The 25,716-nt window shown below is 44.5% G+C and overlaps 1 protein-coding gene across 1 annotated transcript in view; it reads left to right on the top strand.

Annotated features, from left to right (window-relative positions):
- The window catches only part of TMC2 (transmembrane channel like 2), a gene marked incomplete at its 3' end in the record, with an annotated part of 87,241 nt that overhangs the window by 53,988 nt on the left and 7,537 nt on the right, over positions 1 to 25,716 (top strand). The window contains exons 10-19 of the mRNA XM_081255139.1: positions 436 to 624; positions 1,961 to 2,140; positions 3,593 to 3,742; positions 5,713 to 5,841; positions 7,513 to 7,580; positions 8,399 to 8,638; positions 17,122 to 17,247; positions 20,574 to 20,652; positions 21,500 to 21,611; positions 24,437 to 24,598. Of these exons, the coding sequence (XP_081111265.1) occupies positions 436 to 624; positions 1,961 to 2,140; positions 3,593 to 3,742; positions 5,713 to 5,841; positions 7,513 to 7,580; positions 8,399 to 8,638; positions 17,122 to 17,247; positions 20,574 to 20,652; positions 21,500 to 21,611; positions 24,437 to 24,598 (1,435 nt within the window). The remainder of the gene's footprint in view (positions 1 to 435; positions 625 to 1,960; positions 2,141 to 3,592; positions 3,743 to 5,712; positions 5,842 to 7,512; positions 7,581 to 8,398; positions 8,639 to 17,121; positions 17,248 to 20,573; positions 20,653 to 21,499; positions 21,612 to 24,436; positions 24,599 to 25,716) is intronic.

The following is a 25,716-nucleotide window of genomic DNA, read 5'->3' on the forward strand; positions in this document are numbered from 1 at the left end:
ACCCCACACCTCTGGTAACCACAAATCTGATCTCTTTTTCTATAAGTTTGTTTGTTTGTTTGTTTGTTGAGTATAATTGACTTACAACACTATGTTAGTTCCTGTTATACAGCAGAGTGATATTTCTCTACAATTCAAAATGACCACCATGGTAAGTCTAGTTATAACATGTCACCATACAAAGATATTACATAGTCATTAATTATATTCCCCACTTTGTACATTTCATACTCATGACATTTATTTTTCACCTGGAAGTTTGTACCTCTTAATCTCCCTCACCTATTCAAAATGTATTTTCTTAAAGAAAAGAATTATCCATATACCACCCCCTCTGAATTCTTTCATTTCTGGAAATATAGAAAGTAGTAATCTCAAGGAACCCAACAACAGTGGTTTCTTGTTATTATTCACATCTCATTTTCACACATCAAGGAATCAATTGTGGATGAACAAGAGAGTAACAAAGAAGAAAATGTCCATCTGACAAGATTTCTCCGTGTCCTGGCCAACTTTCTCATCATCTGCTGTTTGTGTGGAAGTGGGTACCTCATTTACTTTGTGGTGAAACGATCCCAAGAATTCTCCAAAATGCAGAATGTCAGCTGGTATGAAAGAAATGAGGTGAGGAGGGCATCTCTGCTGAAGTGAATATTTCAGGAAAATACTGAAATTACCCTGGTTCCTATGCCATTCAGCTGAATTATGGAATTCTGGACTATAGGACTAATTATAAAAAGTGAAATTACATCGCTTATAAATCAATTGTCTAGTAATACATGGGTGTGATTCTTGGCTTCCTTTTCTGTCCCATTGGTCTATTTGTCTATTCTTGCACTAATAACACACTAATAGACTATGGCTTTATAGTATGTCTTGATATCTGACAGAGTGAGTTCTCTCATCAAGATCCACAATAACATACATTAAGGTTTTATTGCGCTTGCATTGAATCCATAAATCTCTCTTGGGGGGCTTCCCTGGTGGCGCAGTGGTTGAGAGTCCGCCTGCCGATGCAGGGGACACGGGTTCGTGCCCCGGTCTGGGAGGATCCCACGTGCCGCAGAGCGGCTGGGCCCGTGAGCCATGGCTGCTGAGCCTGCGCGTCCGGAGCCTGTGCTCTGCAAGGGGAGAGGCCACAACAGTGAGAGGCCCGCCTACCGCAAAAAAAAAAAAAAAATCTCTCTTGGGAATTTGACATCTGTGGTAGTTGGCAAAAATAGCTACAAATTCTTCCCTTCCTTGTATCCACATTTTTTTGCAATGTGATTTTCTAGCTCCTCCCATGAAGAGTTGGAATCTGTTTCCCCATCCCTTGCCTTAGTCAGTGAAACAGTAGCAACGATGATACAAGCAGACTTGAAAAGTGCTTGTATTTTGGAACTTGCTCTCTTGGGAACTTGAGACCTCCACCATGTGCATGATGCCCAGCTAGCCTCCTAAATGATGAGTGGCACATGGCCCAATTATCTCATCACCTTAGGTGACAGCAAATCCACCACCAGATGTGTGAATGAAGCTGACCCCAAAGGCCACACCCTGCACCACATCCCTCTACTGTTGGTTCCATTCTGTGATCTGAGTTTCTGGTCTTCCATGCTCCTGAGATGAGGAGATTCTTACCTAGCTCACAGCTTTTACAGAACACAAAGCACTGTCCCATATGTTAATTCATTTACTTCTCAAAGATAGTTTGCTATTTTTATCAATGCTAATAACAGCAATCGTGATGACAACCAGTCACAGAGCAATTAGGACCTGTGGAACATACACTGACTGCTCAGGGCTTGTTGGTGCCTTCACCAGGGTCATACAGCAAGTTGTGGAGACCCCGGGGCATTTCCAGAGGCAGAGGAGGGGGCAAAAAGGAGATGGAGATGCATGGCCCTGGGGGTGCAGAGATGGTGGAGAAGCAAGTGATATTGATGACAAAACTAACCCAGCTCTCCCAATTTCTCAGGTAGAAATTGTGATGTCCCTGCTTGGGATGTTTTGTCCCCCTCTGTTTGAAACCATTGCTGCCCTGGAGAATTACCACCCACGCATTGGACTGAAGTGGCAGCTAGGACGCATCTTTGCACTCTTCCTGGGAAACCTCTACACATTTCTTTTGGCCCTGATGGATGATGTCAACCTGAAGGTAAAGACCACAAACATCCCCCCAATTCCTAGGGCCCACCAAATTTCTTTTTTAAATATAATAATTTCCTTGTGCATAATTTATATTAATTTAAAATTTTTTGGAAAGGTCAGAAAAGTAAAATGAAGAAAAATATCACCAGATTCCTATGACTCAATTGTTAACATTTTGCTTCAGTTCTTTACTGTCTTTTTCTTAGGCTTTTTCACATCATCTGCATGTCATTTGGTACCCTTAATATTTTATCTGCAGGCTTTCCCGTATTGTTTCTTAGCTGCCATAAATGTTTACCAGCCCAGTATGCGCCCACTGAGATGATAAGTCATGGTTGAGTTAACCTTTCATCACTGCTCACTAGATGGTTATGGCGTACCCACCAAGCCAGGCCCTGGGGGTACAGCAGAGAGCAAGACACGGTCCTGTTCCAGGGGAGACAGACTCATTCGCTGAAGCATGCTGGGGCAGGTGCTTCAGTGGGAGCAAGCCCAGGGCAGCATGGCAGTGCACAGGAGGGACTGCAAACCCCACTGTGGGGGAACTTAGCAGACCTTGGAAAAAGCAGAGGGAACAGCTCATGCACACAGGGAACTATGAGTTAGCGGAACAATAGAGTGGAGGGGAAGAAGTGAAAAATGAAATTGGGGGAAGGGCCAGATTATGATGCTCCTCTTCCCCACACATCCCTCCCCATGAACTTTTTCCTGAGGTTAACAGGAAGCTACTGGAAGTTTCTCAGCATGGAAGTGACTGGATCTGACCGTTACCTACTCTCCACCTTCATTTCTTGCTTCCCTCCTACCCTAGTAAACTCCTTCACCCTCCTGAGCCTCACATTTCCTCCACGGGGCAAAATTCTCTCTTGCCTGTCTCTCCACCCTTCTCCCCATGTTTGACTAGTTGACTAATCCTCCTGTGGTTTGGCTCAGATGTCACTGCCTCCAGGAAGGGCCCTCTTGTCTGACGTGGATTTCCTCAGTCCCCAAAGAAAATTTCCCACAGCTCTATCACTCTGGTCTGTAATTGTCTGTTCATCTCTGTCACTTACTAGACAGTGAACTTTCTGAGGAAAGCTCCGTTCACTCCTGTGTCGCTCCTGTTCACTCTTGTGTCACCATTGCCTTATATGCCCAGAATAGACCCTGAATAAATTAATCTCAAAAGAACAATGAATAACTGAATGGATGGATGGATGGACAAATGGATGAATGGACAGATGAATAATAACAGAGAAGAAAACTTCCTGGAAAACACCCAAGGACTTTAGCCAGTTGTCCCCCTTCTCCTCTATAGATTGAAAGACTGGGGAGGGCATTTCTGGAGAGACCTGTTGAGGGGTAGGGCAGGGGCTAGATGGTAGGGTTGTGGCATATGCTGGCTCTATTTGTTGTTCCTGTGGAAACATTGGACCTTCCCTGGCTCCTTCCAACCCCACATCTCCATCTTCCATTCTAGCTTTCTAACGAAGAGACAATAAAGAACATCACTCACTGGACTCTGTTTCACTACTACAACTCCTCGGGTTGGAATGAGAGCGTCCCCCGGCCACCCCTGCACCCTGCAGATGTGCCCCGGGGTTCTTGCTGGGAGACAGCTGTGGGCATTGTGAGTAGTTACGCTCTCCTGAAAAGGTGATCCTTGTTCTCAGTTCTTCGTTATCCCTTCTTGATGTTTCCATTTTTAAGCCACCAAAATGTCAAGCATTTCTTAGGAAAGTTCCACCTTTTCACGTTACCTTTTTTTCAGTGTCCCAAACATTTCTCTCTGTGCTTCATCTAGCAGTCTAATACCACTTGGATTTATTTAGAGTTTTACTGCAGATTTCACTGAAAGCCCGAGGTTCTCCACCTGGAAATCATGAATACAACTCCTAAAAGTTGTATACAAGATTTTGTGTGTATAGGCATCTGTGCATTTTTCTGTAAAGAGAATTAAAGGTTGTCATTAGAATGTCAAACATTAACAACTACCATTTCCCCTTATCCACTTTCACTACTGCTCCTGTAGCTTACACAGTGTGGACTTCAAAGGCTAGTGTTCTTTGCCCTCCTAGGCAGAAACTTGAAGTATTCACAGGTAACACAGGGATCAGCTGCCTTCTCTTCCTCAGCTCCCTCTCTTTGCATGGGCTTTCTATTCACCTGCCACCCCTGAAGAATCCGTGCCCATAGAGCATTGGACAACAGTGTTTTAACTGAGGTTGATGAAGTCCCATAGAGGAGAGGATTATATCAAACACTTATCAAACACTGCCTACAAGTCCACCTACAAGTCAGATATTTTCCTGAGGCAGGGTTTCCTTTCCACGGGGTCCTGGGGGCTTTTTCTCCCTGCTTCCTTCACAAGAAGGTTCAGACTCATGACTTCTCATCTCCTCCAGTCTAAATTCCCCCATTCTCTTCAAATCGTCCTCATCTTTAATGTGTAGAGCAACTCACATTTCTAAACCCATCACAGTGTGTAACAGAGAAAACCTTCAAGTCAGTAAAACCTACCCTCTTTAGAAGACAAAAGAGAGTTCGTTACCTACATGATTCCTTTGGAATATTCTGCTATAGAATTTCTCTGTTCCTTCCTCACATCCTTGGAAGGCATCTCTCTTGCCCTCCTCCCTGAATGCCCATCACTGATTAAAACTTGTTTCCTCCTGAGTTTGTTGGTAATGATGGGTTTGAGGCATTATGTCCTGCTCACCTATGTCCACCACCACCTTCACCCCAGGCCCCAGAGCATCACCTTGCATAGACATGGAGACCTGATACAAGTCAGTTTGTGTTTTACTTAAGAGTAATAGTCTGAATTCTTGTTAAGGAAAAACCCTGAAAACTCATCAGCCGTTCATCCAGCAAGCATTTATTAATCATCTTGGAAGACACAAAAATGAATAGAGTAGACCCTGTGTCCCCTGGGAACTCCAAGTCTATTAGATGTCTTAAAGATTGTGATGAAGTTGGGTAGATCTTTCCAACTTTTCAAAAAAAATTAATAAATTATATGTACTCTACACATCAAAGAAAACTTTGTTCCTTTGCTTTTGGCTCTTCTTCTATGTGCCTCTGTGAAAAACCTACATTATTTTCTCTACATACCCCCCCCAAAAAAAATCCAATTAGCAGGGGGTAAAGATAACCAGCTGCTGTTCCCAGGGACAATGGTCAGATTCAGTCTTAGCTGGGGCAGCTGGCACTTCAGAGCAGATGGGGGAAGCAAGGAGTGAGCCTCCAGATCCTACCTCTATGCAATAGTGCTGATAACTACCAAATACTGGGTATTGCCAACTGCCAGGCAATTTGCGTACATAATCACTAACTTTCCCAGTAACCCTGCAAGGTTAATGTATCAACTTCAAAAGGTTCAGAGACTATTCCAAAGCAATAACTTAGTAACTTGTAGAGCTGGAACCTATAGTAAGCATTTTGCAAAGCATGGGGTCTTTTATCTGCACCACCATTAACCAGAGGGTCACAGAGAAGAATACGAGTGGGTGGGGGAGCGTTGGCCTGGCTGCAGTCAGTTGGGAGAAGCAGGCATGGTCAAACCCTGACCACCCCCTTTCTCTATGTTCCTCCTTGCAGGAATTCATGAGGCTGACAGTGTCGGACATGCTGGTAACATGTATCACCATCCTGCTGGGGGACTTCCTGCGGGCTTGTTTTGTCCGGTTCATGAACTACTGCTGGTGCTGGGACCTGGAGGCTGGATTTGTAGGTCACCACTTCATGGACGTTGTGCAGAAAGGCGTTCCAGTCATCCTCTCTGATACACTCAGATGCATTCTGTGCATTTATTTAGACGCTTAATGACAGTCTCTACTCTGTGAAGTAGTATTTAATTTTTTCTAAGCAGGACACAAAATCCAGTAGATAAAAAGTTTGTTTTTTGTTTTTTGGTTTTTTTTTGCGGTACACGGGCCTCTCACTCTTGTGGCCTCTCCCGTTGCGGAGCACAGGCTCCGGACGCGCAGGCTCAGCAGCCATGGCTCACGGGCCCAGCCACTCCGCGGCATGTGGGATCTTCCTGGACCGGGGCGCGAACCGGCGTCCCCTGCATCGGCGGGCAGACTCTCAACCACTGCGCCACCAGGGAAGCCCTAAAAAGTTTTTTTTAATATTTTCAAATGTTAAATTTTAAATTCCCAAGATTTAACCCTCCTATATTTGGATTCTGCATGTTTCTTCCTTTAATCCACGCTCACCTGACTTTCCTTCTCTCTCTCCTCACTTTGTTTTCCTCCTTCTCTCATTCTTGTCACTTTTTATCTCCATTTCTGGAAGACAAATTGGGAAGCAGGTTTCAGCTGGCCTCACAAGGACACCGACTCCCTAATGCTCACACACATTATGTTCTTTCAAACAGTTGACAAATTTCCAAAACTCTGAAAATCAGAGTCAGGTTGAAAATCTGCATCTGGCTGAGATGGTTCCTTTCCATGAAAAAGAAGATGAGAGTGGGGCTTCCCTGGTGGCGCAGTGGTTAAGAATCCGCCTACCAATGCAGGGGACACGGGTTCGATCCCTGGTCCGGGAAGATTCCACATACCGTGGAGCAACTAAGCCCGTGCACTACAACTACTGAGCCTGCGCTCTAGAGCCCGCGAGCCACAACTATTGAAGCCTGTGCACCTAGAGCCCGTGCTCCGTAACAAGAGAAGCCACCACAATGAGAAGCCTGCGCACCGCAACGAAGAGTAGCCCCTGCTTGCCACAACTAGAGAGAAAACCCACGTGCAGCAACAAAGACCCAACACAGCCAAAAATTAATTAATTAATTAATTTTTAAAAATGATGAGAAGGAGAAAAGAATTGGAGGGGTGATTTATTTATTTTGTTTTTAAAGCTTTCTGTACATTTGACTCCTCATTTAATTATTTGCATTTTGTTATTTATTTGATTTACTCCTTGCTTATAATTTCAAGTTACATTTCTGATTAGAACATTGATAAAATGTTCTCTTGAGGCCTCCCAAGAATACACTGTCAGCCTGCAGGCCATAAAAGGTAAAAATTCTCTGTTTTTTTTTTTTAGTTTGGCTATGCTGCACAGCTTGCGGGGTCTTAATTTCCCCACCAGGGATTGAACCCAGACCCCTGCAGTGGAAGTGTGGAGTCCTAACCACTGCACTGCCATGGAATTCCCAAAAAAATCTCATTATTTTAATTGGAGAAGACCTTGAAGAAAGTTTCAAGTTTCAGAACTTCAAAACTCTTTTTTAAAAGTTGAAAACATGTTAAATAAAACTCTGAATCTAAGGTTCCTCTCTGGTCACCAGAGCAGGCTCTTTGGGGAGGAGTGGCTTGGTCAATTGACTGGTAGTGGGGTCTGGCTGACACGACCTAACAGACTTTCTCTCTCTCCTCTCTCTCTCTCTCCCTCCAGCCCTCATATGCTGAGTTTGATATTAGTGGAAATGTGCTTGGTTTGATCTTCAACCAAGGAATGATCTGGTGAGTTAACCATTTCCTCTGGTGATCACCTCATTTGGGGAGTCAAAAAGCTGGAATCCCAGGCTTTGCCTCTCAACCAGCTAGAGAGAGGCTGGACAAATCATCTGGCCTCTCTGAGCTCCCTTCTTTCACTTGAGCAGGACTAGAAGAGAACCAGGACAGTGTTTGGCCTACCCACTTGCTACCATATACATAGAGAGGGGAGAGAAGAGCTAGGGAGAGAGAAGGAAAAAAGGAAGAGGGAGGAAAGAGGGAGGAGAGAGGGAAGAAGGAAAAAAGGAAAAAGGGTGGGAAAGAAAGAAGAGAAGGAAAGGGAGGGAGGGAGAAGGAAGGGGAGGAAAGGAAAGAGAGAAGGAGGGAGGGAGATAAATGAACTGAGGAACTTCCCTCTGAGAAGGAGTTAGAGGAGGCTGCCTGACTTCAGCCAAAGGCTTTCAAAGGCTCATAGCAAGCCAATATCCAGTTCTTTTAAGTTAAGGACTTCAAATGGTTTTCTGAGCAGCAATGCTGTTTAATGGAGACCATGGAGAAACAGACAAGAGGCCATGTCATTTGCTCCATGCCTGGCGGTGGGGCAGTGGTAAAATCCTGGCCAGAACCCAAGCCAGGAATGCTCAGAGAGTCCCTGTCCTGAGCAATGGATGGCTATGGTTTGGTGATAACTGTCCTGGTTAAATGGGAGGCCCCTTCCCTTGGGACCTACAGAGAAAGCAACAAGGCCTCCTGCCTCTAACCCATCAGTCCCATTTCCTTCTGCTGTCCTTCCCCGGCCTCTTCTGCTGTCGAGCCAACCAGGTGTGCGGTCTCTGCCCTTCCAGGATGGGCTCCTTCTACGCCCCGGGACTGGTGGGCATCAACGTGCTGCGCCTGCTGACCTTCATGTACTTCCAGTGCTGGGCGGTGATGAGCAGCAACGTCCCCCATGAACGCGTGTTCAAAGCCTCCCGATCCAACAACTTCTACATGGGCCTCTTGCTGCTGGTGCTCTTCCTCAGCCTCCTGCCGGTGGCCTACACCGTCATGTCCCTTCCACCCTCCTTTGACTGCGGGCCATTCAGGTGCACAGTCTCAGCTGCAAGGGAGCACCTCCTCTCCCAGGGCAGTCTGCTCAGAGATCTCAGGCTCAGAATTCCAGTTCTGGTGTCACGTCAGCCTGCGAAAGGCCATGGAGCTTTGGGGAAATTATTAATGCTGTTCAACAGAGCTTTCTGCAGGATGGAGATGTTCTATGTCTGTGCTATCCAATATGGTAGCCACCAGCCACATGTGGCTGTTGAGCACTTGAAATGAGGACCAAGAAATTGAATTTCTAATTTTATTTCATTTAAATTAATTTTAATTTAAATGACCACCAGTGGCTAATGGCTACCATATTGGACAGCACAGCTCTAACCTTTTAACATATGGATAATCTACTGCCCTGGATTACCTTGCCATGGGATGAGTAACAGGGGGCATTCTGAAAATGAAATGACCGTACATTTACAAGTCCCATTCAAATGTGAAGCCGCTACTGAGACTCTTGACAGGGTCTTCATGCTCTACATAGCACTGTAGGCTCAAGGTATAAACCAGGCTAGTTTCAGAGACTGGACGTTGTATATAAAGAGATAAATAATTATGTAAGGAGGTAGATGGAGAGAGAATGTGCATCTACTGCTCAATTTCCAAATGTGACACCCTCTGAAAACAAAGCCCTTTCTTTTCTGCATAAAAAGGGATTCTGTGGTTCAAGAGTTTGGGATATGCTGCCCCTTTTATCTGCCACCTCCTCACTTAGAAATGCACAGTGCACACTCCTTTATTCAAGGCTCTGAAGAAACGTGCAGTGAGAGACCGTGTGCAAGCTGGTGCTTCCATCCCTACTGACCACAGACCCTTGCTCATGGAACACCATCTAGGGAAGGGAGGAGGGTGAGGCTAGTAAGATGCCCACCCTGCACTTGCACAACCCCAAGGGCAGTACCTCCTTAAACCGTGCACCCCAGGGCCTCACCCGCCTCACTCCAGTCCCGACCCTGTCTACTAATGTGGATCAGCACGCTTTGGGAAATGCTGAACTGACACTTCTCAGTTTATAACGGACTGACCTTGATAAAGCCCTGTGCTTGGTGCCCCACAGCAAGGGCTGTGGGAGCTCAGAGGAGTCGTTAGCAGGAGAGCTCACAGCAGAGTGTGATGGGGCTGAACGGGGGTCCAGACAGAAGGAAAGGGGGGCTGGATCCAGAGTGGAGGACCATGCTGAGCGGCAGGAGGCCTGGGCACCAGGCTGAGGGACAACCACGTGGCAGAAGTGGCAGAAGCTTCTTTAGGCTTCTTCCTGAGCAAGGTTTGGAGGGCTGGGCTCTGGGTGCAAATGCCGGTGCCCCTTTGCCCAGACCACCCACCTGTTCCAGGCAGGTGGCCAGTGAGTAGGCCCGTGCAGTGTCTGGCCCTCGCCACCTGCCGCACTCTTGCTTCATCTGCTCCCTGAGGCCCTGACAGCTGACACCCAGATAGCAGAGGAAGGGACCCACGAGTGGAGCCCAGGAGGACACATGGCTGCCACCTCCTTCTTGTCACTCTTCTGATCAAAACCCACCAACAGCTAGAACATTCATCCCTCGAGCATTTTCACAGCTGTCCTCTCACTTGCTTCTGAGCTTTACTCAATGGTCACCTTTTCAGTGAGGCCTTCCCTGGGGACCCTAACTGAAATCACACACACACGTCTTGTCATTACTTCTGTTTATCACATCTCTTTACCAACATCTAGCATGCCATTCTTTTTGCTTTTTCATCTTGTTTGATGTCCGTCTCCCCCACCAGACCATAAGCTCCATGCAGGTGTGATTTTTTTTTCTTCCTTTCTCCCTGCTTTACACCCAGTGTCTAGGAGAAAAATTATGGTCAGTGCTTGAACCAGACCCTTCACCTGGCAGAAATTCACTTTTAGGGTTTGGATCAGATCCAGGCAGGCAAGATAAATGAGTGAGATGGGCAGCATTGCAGAACGTATAGTTAAAAGTAAGGGTTGGGGCTTCCCTGGTGGCACAGTGGTTGGGAGTCCACCTGCCGATGCAGGGGACACGGGTTTGTGCCCCGGTCCGGGAGGATCCCACATGCCGTGGAGCGGCTGGGCCCGTGAGCCATGGCCGCTGAGCCTGTGCGTCCGGAGCCTGTGCTCCACAACGGGAGAGGCCACAACAGTGAGAGTCCCACGTACCGCAAAAAAAAAAAAAAAGTAAGGGTTGGTAAACTACATCCCATGGACCAAACCCAGACCACCTGTTTTAGTAAATAAAGTTTTATTAGGACACAACCTCACTCATTTGCTTACATATAATCTATGGCTGCTTTCTAACTACAACAGCAGCAATTTGAGTAGTTCCAACAGAGGCCATCTGGCTCACAAAGCCTAAAATCTTTTTTGGAGAAAAATTGCCACCACTCCTGATTTAGAGCATAGACTTTAGAGCTGGCTCTGTCGTTTGCCAGCTGGGTCATCTTGAGCAAGTTACACAGCAGATTCATTGCCTCTGAGATGGAAAATTTCACAAGCTTTGTTAATTTGTTCAGCTATGCCTTCTTCTCTGTATATAGTTTGACCTTTATCAGTTGTAGCACATCACTGCAGATTCCACTTTATTTCAGTTGTTGCTGTGAGGATTTAGTGCGCTGTCATCTGTAAAGTACTTGGAGGAGTGTGTTAATCCATAGTAGGGCATATATACGAATTTGTTAAGCTTGAGCCCTGCCCGAATATGGGGTAGCTGGTACTCATAACAATGCCATGAGGTGGGAAGCATTATCTACACCAGGGATCAGCTAACTTTTTTCTTTTAGAACCTGATAGTACATATTTTAGGCTTTGGGGATCAAGAGACAAAATCAAGACTATTATGTAGGTACTTATATAACAGGAGAGAAACAAATGCCCACAAAGTTTTTACTGGCAAGATTCAAAATATGATAATAATAGAGTATAATTTTTTGTAATACAGGACTATCAATGAGAAGAATGGAATTCTTTTGAGGGGGAGGAGGTGATATTTCACATAACAGAGGTTCAGAGTTACTATTCCCTATCATCAAAAATCAGTTGTCCTGCCCAGATAGCCATCTTTGCTGCCAGATCCATTTTTGTACCAGACATGGCAACACATCTACCACCATAGGAAAAAAATTTGCCATAAAGCTGTATTACTGCCAAGCCATCGGACTGCTGTGCAGTAGGGCAAGTCAGGATATTCAGTTTCTATTTCTGATAAAAATTCACAGATATGAAAATGATTAAGTCATGAGAGCAAATGAAGTTTACCATTGACACTATTGACTCAACTGTACATGATAGATTCAGATATTTTCTACAAATTACTGATGAATAAGAAAATGAATAACCATAGTGTGCATACACTGAAAATTTCACAAGCTTTGTTAATTTGTTCAGCTCTGACTTCTGCTCTACATATAGTTTGACCATTATCAGTTGTAGCACATCATAGCAGATTCCACTTCATTTCAGTTGTACTGAATTCCATTCCATTCAGTTGTACTAAATTAGTGTTTTCTCAATTTTTTTGAGAAAATTTCACCCATATATGTCCTGCACAGAATATTCATAGGAGTTAATTCTTCAGTCACTTCAGACTTGGCATTAACTCCTCAAATAAACAACTAAGCAGTATCAGTAACATCTATTGACTCATTAAGAGCCAAGGAAAACAACCTGAGATCACTTGCCTTTTGCTTGAATGTCCTCAACTCTTTAAGCAACTGCTCTTGCTGGAAAATCTAAAAGTCTTAAGTATATTTTCTCTGAATACATTCCTTCAGCTCCTACAATTTAATTACTTCATCACTGGTAAATGAGGACCATGATTTTGGAAACTAGAGTAAAGGGTATCCTTGTTATATAGAGACAGAAAGCTTAGATAAACTATGTCCTTCAGTTGTATGGAAAGCTGAATTTGTAAATGATAAACTTGTATATTTAGCTGAGGATATTTCTTTTTTTTTTTTTTGGTTGCACCACGTGGCATGTGGGATCTTAATTTCCCCGACCAGGGATCGAACCCACACCCCCTACAGTGGAAGCACAGAGTCTTAACCACTAGACTGCCAGGGAAGTCCATAGCTGAGGATTTTTTTTTTTTTGAAGATCAATCTTAGTAAAAACTTTTTTCTCTGTTTTTCTTTATTGAAGTATAGTTGATTTACAATGTTGTGCTAATTTCTGCTGTACAGCAAAGTGACTTAGTTATACACATATATACATTTTTTATATTCTTTTCCATTATGGTTTTATTCCAGATTGGATATAGTTCCCTGTGCTATACAGTAGGAACTTGTTGTTTATCCATCCCATATATAATAGTTTGCTTCTACTAATCCCAAACTCCCAGTCCATCCCTCCCCCTCCCTCCCTCCCCCTTGGCAAACACAAGTCTGTTCTCTATATCTGTGAGTCTGTTTCTGTTTTGTAGATAAATTCATTTGTGCCATATTTTAGATTCCACATATAAGTGATATCATATTATATTTGTCTTTCTCTTTCTGACTTACTTCACTTAATATGATAATCTCTGGTTGTATCCATGTTGCTGCAAATGTCATTGTTTTGTTCTTTTTAATGGATGAGAAATATTCCATTGTATATATGTACCACATCTTCTTTATCCATTCATCTGTCGATGGACCTTTAGGTTGTTTCCATGTCTTGGCTATTGTGAATAGTGCTTCTATGAACATAGGGGTGCATGTATCTTTTTGAATTATAGTTTGTCCAGGTATATGCCCAGGAGTAGGATTGCTGGATCATATGGTAGTTCTATTTTTAGTTTTCTGAGGAAACTCCATACTGTTTTCATAGTGGCTGCACCAACTTACATTTCCACCAACAGTGTAAGAGGGTTCCCTTTTCTCCACACTCTCTCCAGCATTTGTTATTTGTAGACTTTTTAATGATGGCCATCCTGACCAGTGTTAGGTGGTACCTCATTGTAGTTTTGATTTGCATTTCTCTAATAATTGGTGATACTGAGCATCTTTTCATGTGCCTACTGGCCATTTGTATGTCTTCTTTGGAGAAATGTCTGTTAAGGTTTTCTGCCCATTTTTCAGTTGGGTTGTTTTTTTGTTGTTGTTGAGTTATATGATCTGTTTGTATATTTTGGAGATTATAGCTGAGGATATTTCTAAGTAAAGTGTTGAAGGTGAAGCCTAGTTTCTTCTTGCTGTTTATACTAAAAATGTGAGAAGAAAGATAAATTGAGGAAAGAACTGATAAGCAAAAAGGAACCAGGACTCGATGATTTGGGAAATTCTCAGACTGTCCAGTTTGCAGAAGACTCTAAAAATAAATCCACTGTTAGGAAAGCATGCTCTAAGGAGAAAGCCAAGGATGAGGCTGGACAACCTTTTGCTAGTGCTTCTGAAGGATCTGAATATTCATTCACACAGATGATTCTTTTAAGCACGTAACTCGGATCCTCTCAACCATCTCAGCAGAAGCCAGAAATGGAAATGGAATTATCCAGGAAAGATCTGTGTAGGACCCTCTAGTGTAATGGACTGAATTCCCACAGCATACATGGAAGACCCACCAGGTATTTGAGATTGTTGTATGAGAGTATCACAGCTTGGACTGAAAGGGGCAGAGAAGAGACAAAATGAAGGAAAGCTGTTGGGCTCCAAATATTTTATAGTCAGTAAACAGGTTGATCAAATCTACTCAGCTGAAACCTGTGCTACTCTTCAAGAAAAAGGAAGGATGACTCCAAGGCCAGAGTCTTGGGCCTGGAGGGCAGAGTTGCAGGCAGGCACAGAGGGTTGAGCCAAGAGAAAATTATTCTCAGGCTTTTGAAATCTAATGGAATTTGGCTGATTGGACTTCAAAATTGCTGGGAACTGGTGATTCCTTTCTTCCTTCCATTTTCTTCCTTTTGGAATTGGAATATCCATAACTGTTATCCTATGACTGACCCACCATTGTATTTTGGGAGTAAATAACTTGCTTTCTAGTTTCACAGATCCACAGATAGAAATTTTGCCCCCAAATGGATCATACCCAAAGTCTCACCTACACCTGATTTAGATGAGATTTGGTACCTTTGAGTCCATGACATTTAGATGACATTTTTGGACTCTGAGTTGATGCTGTAATAGGTTGAGACTTTGGGGCATGTAGGGATGGTGGTGAAATATATTTTGCAGGTGGAATGAGTATGAATGTTTGGAGGCCAGAGAGCAGACTGGTGGGCTGAATAATGGCTCCCAAAGATATCCAGGTCCTAATCCCTGGAACCTGTGGATGTTACCTTATATATCAAAATGGTCTTTACTTATCTGATTAAGGATGCTGAGATAGGGAGATTGTCTGAGTTACCCAGATGGGCCCTAAATCACGTGTCCTTATTAGAGGGAGGCAAAGAGATATTTGACTATAGAAGAGCAGTAAGTGATGTGACCTTGAAAGCAGAAAGAGATTTGAAGATTCTCTCCTGCTAGCTTTGAAGATAGAGGAAGGGGCCATGAGCCAAAGAATGCAGGGAATGAAGCTATAAAAGTTGAGAAAAAGAAACAGATTCTTCCCTAGAGCCTCCCTCTGAAAGGAGAGCAGCCCTCCTGACACCTTGGTTTCAATCCAGTGAAACCATTTCAGACTTTTTGGCCTCCAGAACTGTAAGAAAATAATTTGTATTGTTTTAAGCCTCCAATGTGGTAATTGGTTACACAGTAGTCACTGAAAACTAATGCATCATCTAATACGTCATAATTCAATGACAAAATAATGCACATTCTATTGTGACTTAAGCATCACATTTGAAGTCCACTTTTCTTGTTTTTACAAAATGGGTATGCAGTAGTAATTAAAAAAATAATAGGGATTTCCTGGCGGTCCAGTGGTTAGGACTCTGCGCTTTCACTGGCGAGGGTGTGGGTTCAATTCCTGGTCGAGGAACTAAGATCCCGCAAGCTGCAGGGCACAGCCAAATAATACTACTAATAATAAATTAAATGTTATAATATGATGATATGCATGGCACTTGAAATGCTGTCATGTTATAACTACATCATTGCAATTTGTAGTGTGCTGTGCAGCAGTACTAAGCATTGAGGTGGCCACAGATGTTTGCTAACACAACTACTCATCTCTGCTATTATAGCACAAAAACAACCAGAGACTATACATAAATAAATGAGCATGGCTGTGTTCGAATAAAACATTTACAGACACTGAAGTTTGAATTTCATACTTCAATTTTTATGTGTCACAAAATGTTATTCTTCTTTTGATATTTTTCCAATTATTTAAAAATATAAAAGCCATTCTTAGCCCACAGGCCTTATAAAAACAGGTAGCAAGCCAAATTTGGTCCATGGGCCATTGTTTGCTAACCCCTGATTGACACATAGAGAAAAATGAAGCTTCTAGATGCAACATTTTGGAGGGCACTTATAATTTGACAGCCCCATACTCAATGTTTTATATGAATTCATGTCTATGTCCTCTAAACAATCTGAGACAAATGCTGTTATTATATTTATAATACCATATTGTATATACTATTTTATTATTGTACTATATTATACAGATGAGGAAACCAGGGCAGAGAAATTTTCAGTATCTTGCTCAAAGATATCAAACCTCTGCAGCACTAACCAATAGAACTTTCTATATGAGGGAAAAAAATCCACATCTGCTCCTAAAATATAGTAACTATTAGTCACATGACTCCTTGAAATGTGTGACTAAGAAACTGAGTTTTTAATTTAATTTAATTTAATTTTAATAACCACATTGAAAAGTACAGCTCTAGTGGGGAGAGTGAGGGTATGAATACAGGCAGAAAGTGAGTAAGTAAATTGTCCATGGTGTCCCACAACTAATAAATGGAGGAGAGAGGATTTAAATCGGGAATTTCAAACCATAAATTCCAGTTCTTGGCACCAAAGCTACCAACCAAAAGCCAGGAGCAGACAGTAATCTCTGGGCAGCTGTTTGTGGAAGGCAGTCTGCATAACGGTTCTTAGGTAATTGAAGAAAATCAAAATTACTGTTGTGAACTGTCCAAGAGCCTGCCCAAGGCAATACTGGAATTCTCATCTGAAGACTAATTGTAGGTATTTTTGAGTCACCATGAGGCTGTCCATCACATCAGTATCTGGAGAGCTGCCTCCAGGCCCAGGGACCCAGAGGAAGCTCCATGTTGGTCTCGTAGCTACATCACAGGCCATTTTCTCCCATGAGAGTATAGGAGAAAACCCATTTTCATCTTGCCGAGGAAGGTGCCAGGCACAGGAGACCAAGGTAGTTTGAGAGGTTGTGAGGCACCAAGGACTTGAAGCTGGAGAGCCAGGGTGCTGAGGCAGATCTAAGCCCTCGCCTACAGGGCAGCCCCAAGTGGGGACTTTTTCCACTGCAGTCCCTGTGGAGAAGAGCTCTGTTCTCCAGAAGAGTAGTCGTGAGTGGCGGCCTGGACCCTCCAGGGTATGGACACAGCTGTTTATGCCATATGAGCTTCACAGCACGCTATAATGTATTCTCTCCTCTTTCCAGTGGGAAAAACAGAATGTATGACGTCATCCAAGAGACAGTGGAAAACGATTTCCCAACCTTCCTGGGCAAGATTTTTGCTTTCCTCGCCAATCCAGGCCTGATCATTCCAGCCATCCTGCTGATGTTGTAAGTTACCCAGGGGCCATGGCTCTGCCTCGTGGAAACCTCCCCGAGACTTCCTTGGCAGGTCCTTCTTTCTTGCCCTCTCAATCTGGATTTCCCAGAAGCAGATCCTCAGACAAAGACTTAAACGCAATCTAAATTGCAATTGGAGGGGCCAGTGTGTGTAGGGAAGTAAGACAGAGAAGGGACAGGAAGGTGCATTCTTACTACTGGGGTGACTTTAATCCTGCTGGGAGTTCTGGGAAAGTGTGCCTCTGAGTTATCCTGCTCAAGGGTGAGGGATCCGGGGCATCTGTAGACCAGTTCCCATCCATCACTGGCTGAGTGCTGCTGGGAGATGTGGAAGGGAAGAGGCGTTGGTTAATTGCCCGGCAGTTAGGGCCAGTTGCCTTCATGGACAGAATGGTTTCCGAGTGTGGGGCGGGGCTTCAGGCACTGGCAGCTGTAAGTCTTTCTGTGAGCACACTGAAGATAGGGCCCAAAGCATAAGGTGAGTACTGGCATTGTCTGCAGCACCCTCCAAAACATCCACTGGAAATATCAAAGACCCCTTCCCCAAGAAAGCTGAGGCATGATGCATCCTGTCCCTGGCTGGGCACTAGAGTGTTCGGTGCATTTGTCACCATCCCTCTCACAGACTGAAGATGTGGGTGAGCTTGGCGATCTCTGTATCCCCAACACCAGCCCCATGCCTGGGGCGTAGGAGGCAAACAATGAACGCTCAAGGAAGGAACAGGGCAGGAAACTGAAATATTCCTAACGTACAGAAGCATACAGACAAGCATGTACAAGATCACAAGATTAAACAGATGTTAACGTTTAGCAATATTAGCTTCAGATCAGTCTCTCTTTTTAAAAGAAATAAATGTTACACTTCAAGCCCCACCCAGTCTTTCTCTCTCCCTCCCTCTCCAAAGGTGACTACTATTTGGATTAGTCTTCATCATTTCCAATCTGGACCATTTAATCACGTGTATGTACTACTGTTTTCTGAGTTCAAAAATTTTTCATGACTCGTTCAGACTACACAGCTTTCCTCACTCACATTATGTTTGGGGGACTTTTTCATGTGGATACATGAGCACACATTTTCATGGCTCTGCTGTATTCCATTGTGTCACAAAAATAATCAATAAACAATCTATAATAGGAATAGAAAAGAGTTTTATTTGAGCCAAACTGAGGACTATAGCCCAGAAGACAGCTTCTTAGATAACTCTGAGAAGTTGCTCCAGAGAAGCATGGTTTTCAGCACAATTTTATATCTTGACAGAACAAAGAACATTAAACAAATCAGGGATACATTCCTTCAAGGTTTCAAAAAAAAAACAGATCAGCACATACACAGCGGGTCAGTATGGCCTTGGCATCTGGGAAGGGAATCTTATCATCAAAGGAGGACCAGCAATGGAATCCTAGGAAAGGAGACATTTAATCTTTATTTTTCACATGGACATTCTTTACTTCTGGTCAATGTGCCCTTTTCTTTCATAATTAAAACAGATATGGGAGGTCCCTGGTGGCCTAGTGGTTAGGATTCTGGGCTTTTACTGCCGTGTCTCGGGTTCAATCTCTGGTCAGGGAAATGAGATCCCGCAAGTAGCGAGGTCACCAAAAAAAAAAAAAAAAAAAAAGCAGATGTACAATGTATGCTTGATAGGTCACAAACAGGCTGCTTTAGTTAGCATAAAATTCAAGTTAGCTCCTGTATAAACCAGAATGACTTCCCCATACATCAATATGTGAACATTTCTTTTATCAGTTGTGTGATTAAACCACAATTTAACCATTTCTCTGCATAGAGATAGGTTGTTTCCACTTTTTTGCTGTTGCAAATGTGCTCCTTATGTCTCCTTGTACGCATACTACAGTTTTCTCTAAGATAGACTTCTAGAAGTGGTATTGCTGGGTCATAGGTATGTGTTTCTTCAATCTTTGAAAATAGTGCTGAATTGCTCTCCAAAATAGGTGTATTTCCTTACATCCTTGACTTCAGACATCCTCTGCTTCTAGTCCTGGCATGAAGGAGGGCTGACATGGTAGTGACAACCACCTGAGGAAATTCTGGAACCCAGACACCAAACCTGACCTTACAGGGCGGCACAGGGAAATGCTAAGCTTGGAAACAGCCTCAGGAGGAGCACAGCCACCCAGGAGCATTCTATCTTCTCTGATCTCTGGTTCCTCCCTAACAAATGGGCTGTGAATTAGGAGAGAGAGCGAGGCCTCCTGGGCGCCTTCCCAACAGATGGTGGTCCCTTGCCTGTCCTCCTTCTGGCCTCTTGTCGCCCACGGTCCTCTGAGTCTTTGCTTCAGGAAGCTCACGGGACAGCCTCTGACCCACACTCTGCCAAAGGCTGCGTGGTTCCTCCCTTCTGCCTGTAAGAGAGCTCGAGAATTCTGCTGAAGTGGCTCAGGGCGGCCCCTCCCTGAGGGCAAGGATCAGAAGACCCAAGCTGGAGCAGCCAGGGCTTGAAATGCAGAAAGAAAAGTGACAAGGACAGGCTGTCAGAGCACCCAGTCCAGGAGGCATCCCAGGCTTTTGTGGCCCTTCCTTCTCAGGTGGTACATCCAGGACAAGCCCCAAATCCTAGATCCTGTGAAAGGGCTATAGCCTCAAAGGATACCCAGCCACCCAGTCAGCCAGTGGGGGCTGGACTGTGAAAACCACAAGCCCAGGACAGACATTCCCATCAGTGCACCCTGGGTAGAGGGCATTTGGGGTCTGTGCAGTTGTGTTTCTAGGCAAGCTTGGAGCAGGTCACTTAGCACCTCTCTCCTCTCTCAGCACTTGAAGGCTTTGGCGTCAAATGTGGTCTCCTACAAGTGCAAATAGATAGGGTGGCCTTGGGCAAGTGACTTAACCTCTCTGCATTCCAGGATGCTGATCTGTAAAGATGGGAGTCATCCTTTCTTCTTCACAGGGTTTCATCAAAACCAGTGAGATGTGGAGTGGGATGCACGTGGCACAGAGCCTGGCACAGGGCAGGTATCCAGGAAACACAAGCAGCTGTTTCTGCAGACAAGAAACCCTGCCTCTCTCCTGCCTCTTCAGGTTTCCCAGAAGAGGACTGATTCCTTTAGCTAACCTTTATTAAACTCTCTGAGAACTAGAAATGTGTTCAATAAAATAGAGAACAGCAATGTCCAAGACCTTGTCAATGTTAAGTGGAGAACTTAGGGTGATGGTAGGACCTCCCTCCACCCTGCCCAGAGGCAAAACCTGTTCACCTATTCCAGGAAGCCTGCTGTGATTCTTCGGGAAAGGTGTCCAGCTCTTGCCATTTTCCAAGATCACAGTACCCCCGGAGCATGCTTTTCTCTTGCAGCCTGGCCATTTACTACCTGAACTCAGTTTCCAAAAGCCTTTCCCGAGCTAATGCCCAGCTGAGAAAGAAAATCCAAGCGGTGAGTCTGTCGGGCATTTTCATTCAAAAAGATGTTATGTTTTTGGGTTTTGTTAATTTGCTCTTTGACCCCAGTTGTATTCTTTAAATGGCTTTCTTCTAAATCGAACCCCAAATTATCTGCATGGTAGGAAGCAGCCTTGAGAGACTCAATGACATGCATTTATATTCTGAGGGTATTTGGGAATACATAACAGTAATGACTTAAATTTTGAGCGGTTGCTAAAGAACAGGAGAAACTCAATAGATTAAACCAATGTTCATACACAATAAAACCAGTACCCACAGTAATTCCTACCTATTAAAACTAAAACTAGAAATACTAAAGAAAACAGCATTGCCAGAACAACATAGTGCTGTGCCCCATGACCTAAGGGGTCTCTTAAGTCCCCTCCACACTGGGGCAGCCTCTCTCAACATCCACTGACATGCTGACTGCTTCTTCTGCTCTCCCAGCCCCCAACCCCACCTTCTTCACGTGGTAAAGACTCTACACCAACCCTCCCTAAGCCCTGTCTTCCTTGCTTCCTCACCCCCTCTTCTGGAACTAATCTCATCAGCCTCACTGCCAGTTCCCCACCCACACTTCCTTCTGTTGCTCTCACTGTCCTCCTGCCCAGGTATAGAAAACCATTGAAATACAGGATTGGCAGAGGTTCTGTCCTCCCCTGGCCAGATGTTCCTTCAAATACCATGCAAACCTGAGTCCCAGGTGCCCTCTCCAACCAGCGGTGGGGACAAGAACTGGCTATTTAAGGTGGCTGCCCTCTAGATCTCACCATCTTGGGCTCCGAAACTCAAACACTCATTTCCCTGGCCAGGATCAACCTTTCATTTTTTTCCTGCAGCTACATGAAGTTGAAAAGAGCCACAAATCTTTCAAAGGCAGAGCCACAGCCAGATATTCGGAGGACACAGCTAAAGGCAGCTCCAAAAATGCCACCCAGCTCACCAAAGAAGGTAAATTCTATTTCACGATGATTACTTTTACAAAGCCATGTGGGAAAGTGTAAAGAGCAAATGCTGTGAAATCAGATACATCCGGGATTGAAATCAGATTTCTGGCAATTATTAACTATATGAAGTTGGGCAAAATAAAACAAGAGTGAATCACAGGCAACCTCACGTGGTGGTACAAAGGAGGTGGGATTATGCGTGTGAAGTGCTACACAGACTTCCTGGCACAGGGAACCAATGAACGTGAGCTGGTAGGAGGAGGAGGAATGTCTGTAAAATGGGGAAATACCAGGGTTGTTTCCCTCATTTCTATCCCCTGAGTCTCTCACCACATTTTCTATGGTGATGGTTCTTCATCATTTCGTCTTCGTTTCTGAAATGACTTTGTCTTCTTCACTCTCATTCCTGAGTCTGTCATTTCCCATGTCATATCCTCTTAATATCTGGCTATTTAACCCAATGTAGGATCACGATTTGTGTCCCATCCAGATCCCTTTAAGATGCTCTGAGGTTGGCTGACAAGGATCACAGCTGCCAGGGATGGAGGAGGTATTTGTTTTGTGTGTTGTTTTAAGCATTTTCTTTAGGAGGAGAAATAGGGAGATTTGCATCTAGCAGCTGCTTCTCCCACCAGAACCAGTTTGTATTCTCTTAGAAAAAAGAGCAGCACTGGAATAGCTAGAATAACAGGGTGAGAAAAAGCCACACACATTCCAAAAAAGGTGTCACAGAGCTTCAAAGGGGAATAATCACAGACCTACCTTGGGAGTGAGGAAAGGTCAAATTGAAAGAGACCATCTCTGAGCTGATCTCATTTTCCAAGGATTGTCCCTGTGTCAAAATTAAAGTGTCAATATGCGGTAATTTTGACCTTCGATGTGGAAATTGAATGAGATGCACAAGAAATGGCTGAGAGTTTAGGAGTTTGAATTTTTAGTGCAGAAATTACTTACCATTTATTTGATGCCTTTGTAACATATAGGCAAGACTCTAGGAAACAGAACCAAGAAGAATTTAAGCACATAGCAGTATTTTCCTGAAGATGAAAATACTCAGTTCTCGAGTTCCAATAGTGCGGAGAGTGACTGTAGAAGCAGATCAGGAGCAAAAAAGCTCACCCGTGTGTATCCCTAGCAAACACTTGTTGATATTGGAATAGCCATAAACAAGTGGATGTTACAAAAAGAGGACAAGAGGTCTGTGTCAATGTAGAACCTATTCCTGGTGAGTCTCCAAAATATATGGAAGGCATTTCAAAGCTACAGACATTCTTGTCAGCAAGATCAGCTGCAGACCATTGATAGCTTGGAAGTCTCATTCAGAGATGGAATGCGGAAGAGCAAATGGCTGGCACTTATTGTGGAGTGGAAGAAAGTGTTTATTGGGGGTTTTTTGTTTGGTTTTTTATTATTTATTTATTTATTTATTTTGGCTGTGCTGGGTCTTCATTGTGGCATGCAGGATCTTTAGTTGCAGCATGCGGACTCTTAGTCGTGACATGCGGACTCTTTGTTGCAACATGTAGCAACATTAGCTTTGTTTAGCTTTGTGAAGGACAAGTCTAGCTTCAAGTGTTTGTTAGTAGTAACCGCTAAAGAATAACCAAGATTGCTTAACTCTTTCAGGCCTGTTTATGCTGTTTCCCCAGCCTGTTCATTGTTTCCTTATTTTCCTTGTTTATCAGAAAAGAAAAGTCTCATTTCTATTTAAGTCTCATTTCTGTTTTTGCTGCAACATGCCCAATGCACAGTGAGGCCAAACAAACTGAAACGTCAGAGTTTGGAGCAGAGAAAGGTTTATTGCAGGGTCATGCAAGGAGACAGGTGGCTCATGCCCTGAAAGTCCTGAGCTCCCCAGAGGGTTTCGACAAAGCATTTTTAAAAGCCAGGTGAGGGAAGGGGGTCATAGGGTGTGCGATCAGCTCATGCACATTTCTCTGATTGGCTGATGGTGAGGGAAGAGGGTGGTGTCACAGGGGTTAACGTTATCAGTCCTTAGGGTCCAGGAGGCCTGGGGCTATGTGCTCATGGTCATCAAGTAGTTAACCTCTTCCATTTGGTGGGGTGTTTTCACATCTATAAAACAACTCAGGAAATGTGCATCAAATACTGTTATCTAGGTACTTCAGAGAAGAGCTAAAGCAGAGGATATGGGGGAAGGCCTGTCCCAGGAAGGCCCCATAGGGTCCTGCTCCGTTACAGTGACGTGGGGAACCCTGGCTCTGTCCGTCCTGTGATTCTACCTGCATCAAGTGGGAGGAGGCTGGAGGTCACACATGGACATGGTGCCCATCAAAGCCTGGGCTTCAGCCACAGGCCATACCATCCACGATGTAAACTTAGTCTATCTCTATGTCCCTGGAACTGGATTTGGTGAAGAACAAGCCAGTAATTGCCCCCAACTCAGAGTTTAAGGAGGGAAACAAGTAAGCGAAAGAGCTGGAAATGGATCTGATTAGCAGGAGCACCATTCTGGGGTTGATCCAAACAGTTTCCACAACCCTATCATCATATTTGACCCTGGTAGCCACCTGTGAAGCTGTTATTATTGCTCCAATTTTATTCTCAAGAAAACCAGGCTCACAGAGTCTAGCCTAAGGCCAGCATTCAAAATCTAGTTCTCCAGCCAGCTCCTCCTACACAGCTGTTTATGCCAAGACTAGGCCAAGGTGCACCTAGATGCCTGAGGGTGATCCGACCATTCTCACATCACTAAATAGGACTGAAAGCTAATGACAGCACAGGGAAGCTCCAGAGAGCTCCAGTTCCACACCAGGAAACTGTAGGGAAATCTCCCACATCCTCATTCTTGTCTTGTTCATTTTGCAGGGACCGCACATCACCCTGCTAGCCCAAGCCAGACCCTGGACCAGAAGGCGCAGGGCTCTAGGGCCTCCAGTTCTGCTGGCAGGACTGTGTCGCCTGCCTCACAGCACCCCCTGGCGTCAGACCAGACCCTGGCCAAGCCCAGCCTCAGGCTCGTCCTTGGAGGTCAGCCTCTGGAAGGAGTGCTCAGAGACCTCCCCACTGAAAGCTGGGACTAATGGAGCAGGGTCCTGGGGCTGATCCTTGGGCCCCCACCGGCTCATCTCACCCCCCAAATCGTTCTCTCTTCCTCTCTCTTCTCACACACATGCTCATTCTCTCTCTTCTCAGTGAACATGGGAACCTTGATTACTCAGTCTCAAGCCCTTGTTAGCTGCCAAAACAGGAGGACAATGGCTTTATCCACCTTTTAGAAGAGCTGAGCCTTCCCCTCACTAACCGCCCTTCCCTGTATCTTGGCTCAGGCAGCTCTAGACCTTGCACTCACAGCAGTTTCCCTCGGCTCCAGACTTGGGAAGAGGGGGCAGGACCATGACCACCATCATAGACTTTTTGCAAGGAGCCCATGTTGGGACAGGTTTCTGGCAGCCCCATCAACTGGCAGGAGGTTGCAGAGGGACCCACATTCCTGATCACCACCTCAATCCAAAGGCGGTGAGTCAGTGTAAACAAAAGATTGAAGAAACCGATGAAAATAAAAGTAAATGAACTGAAGTCCAGCCTTGGTGAGTGGCAAGATGGTGATTCCCCAGAAACTAACCAGAGGGAAGCTGATGCCATCAAGCACCAAAAATGCACTGGAAACTCCCTGGCAGCAAGGCAAGGAGAGAGAGCAGTGTGGTTCTCCTAATCTAATTGAAGGAAACAAAATATTTCTCAGGGCATAAAAATCTTTCTCATGCACGAAATTCTAAAAGGAATTTGATTGTTTATTGTAAAGGGACATGGAAGATGGTTTTGGGGGGAGTTTTGCAAAGGGTGCAGTGCAGAGCCTTGTCTCCAGCAATGCTGTGTGTCACATACTGATTCTGTGCAGAAGTCTCGTGGGGGCATCAGCCCTGGAGGCCAGACCACTGAAGAGGCCTTGCCAGCAAGGGCAAGTATCAGCAGGGTGCCAGTAACAACCCAGGACTTCCAGTGGTTACCCTCAGGCTTCCAAGGTTAACCAATATCCCTACACACCCACCACAAACTCAGACAAATTATCCTGTTCTGATGACGCACAACTTTATGTGAAGGAATGTATTTGTTATCTGTTGTTGCATAACAAATTATCCCCAAAA

Source organism: Mesoplodon bidens (genome assembly GCF_964165515.1).
Source record: "Mesoplodon bidens genome assembly, chromosome: 15".
In the NCBI taxonomy this organism is placed as follows: Eukaryota; Metazoa; Chordata; class Mammalia; order Artiodactyla; family Ziphiidae; genus Mesoplodon; species Mesoplodon bidens.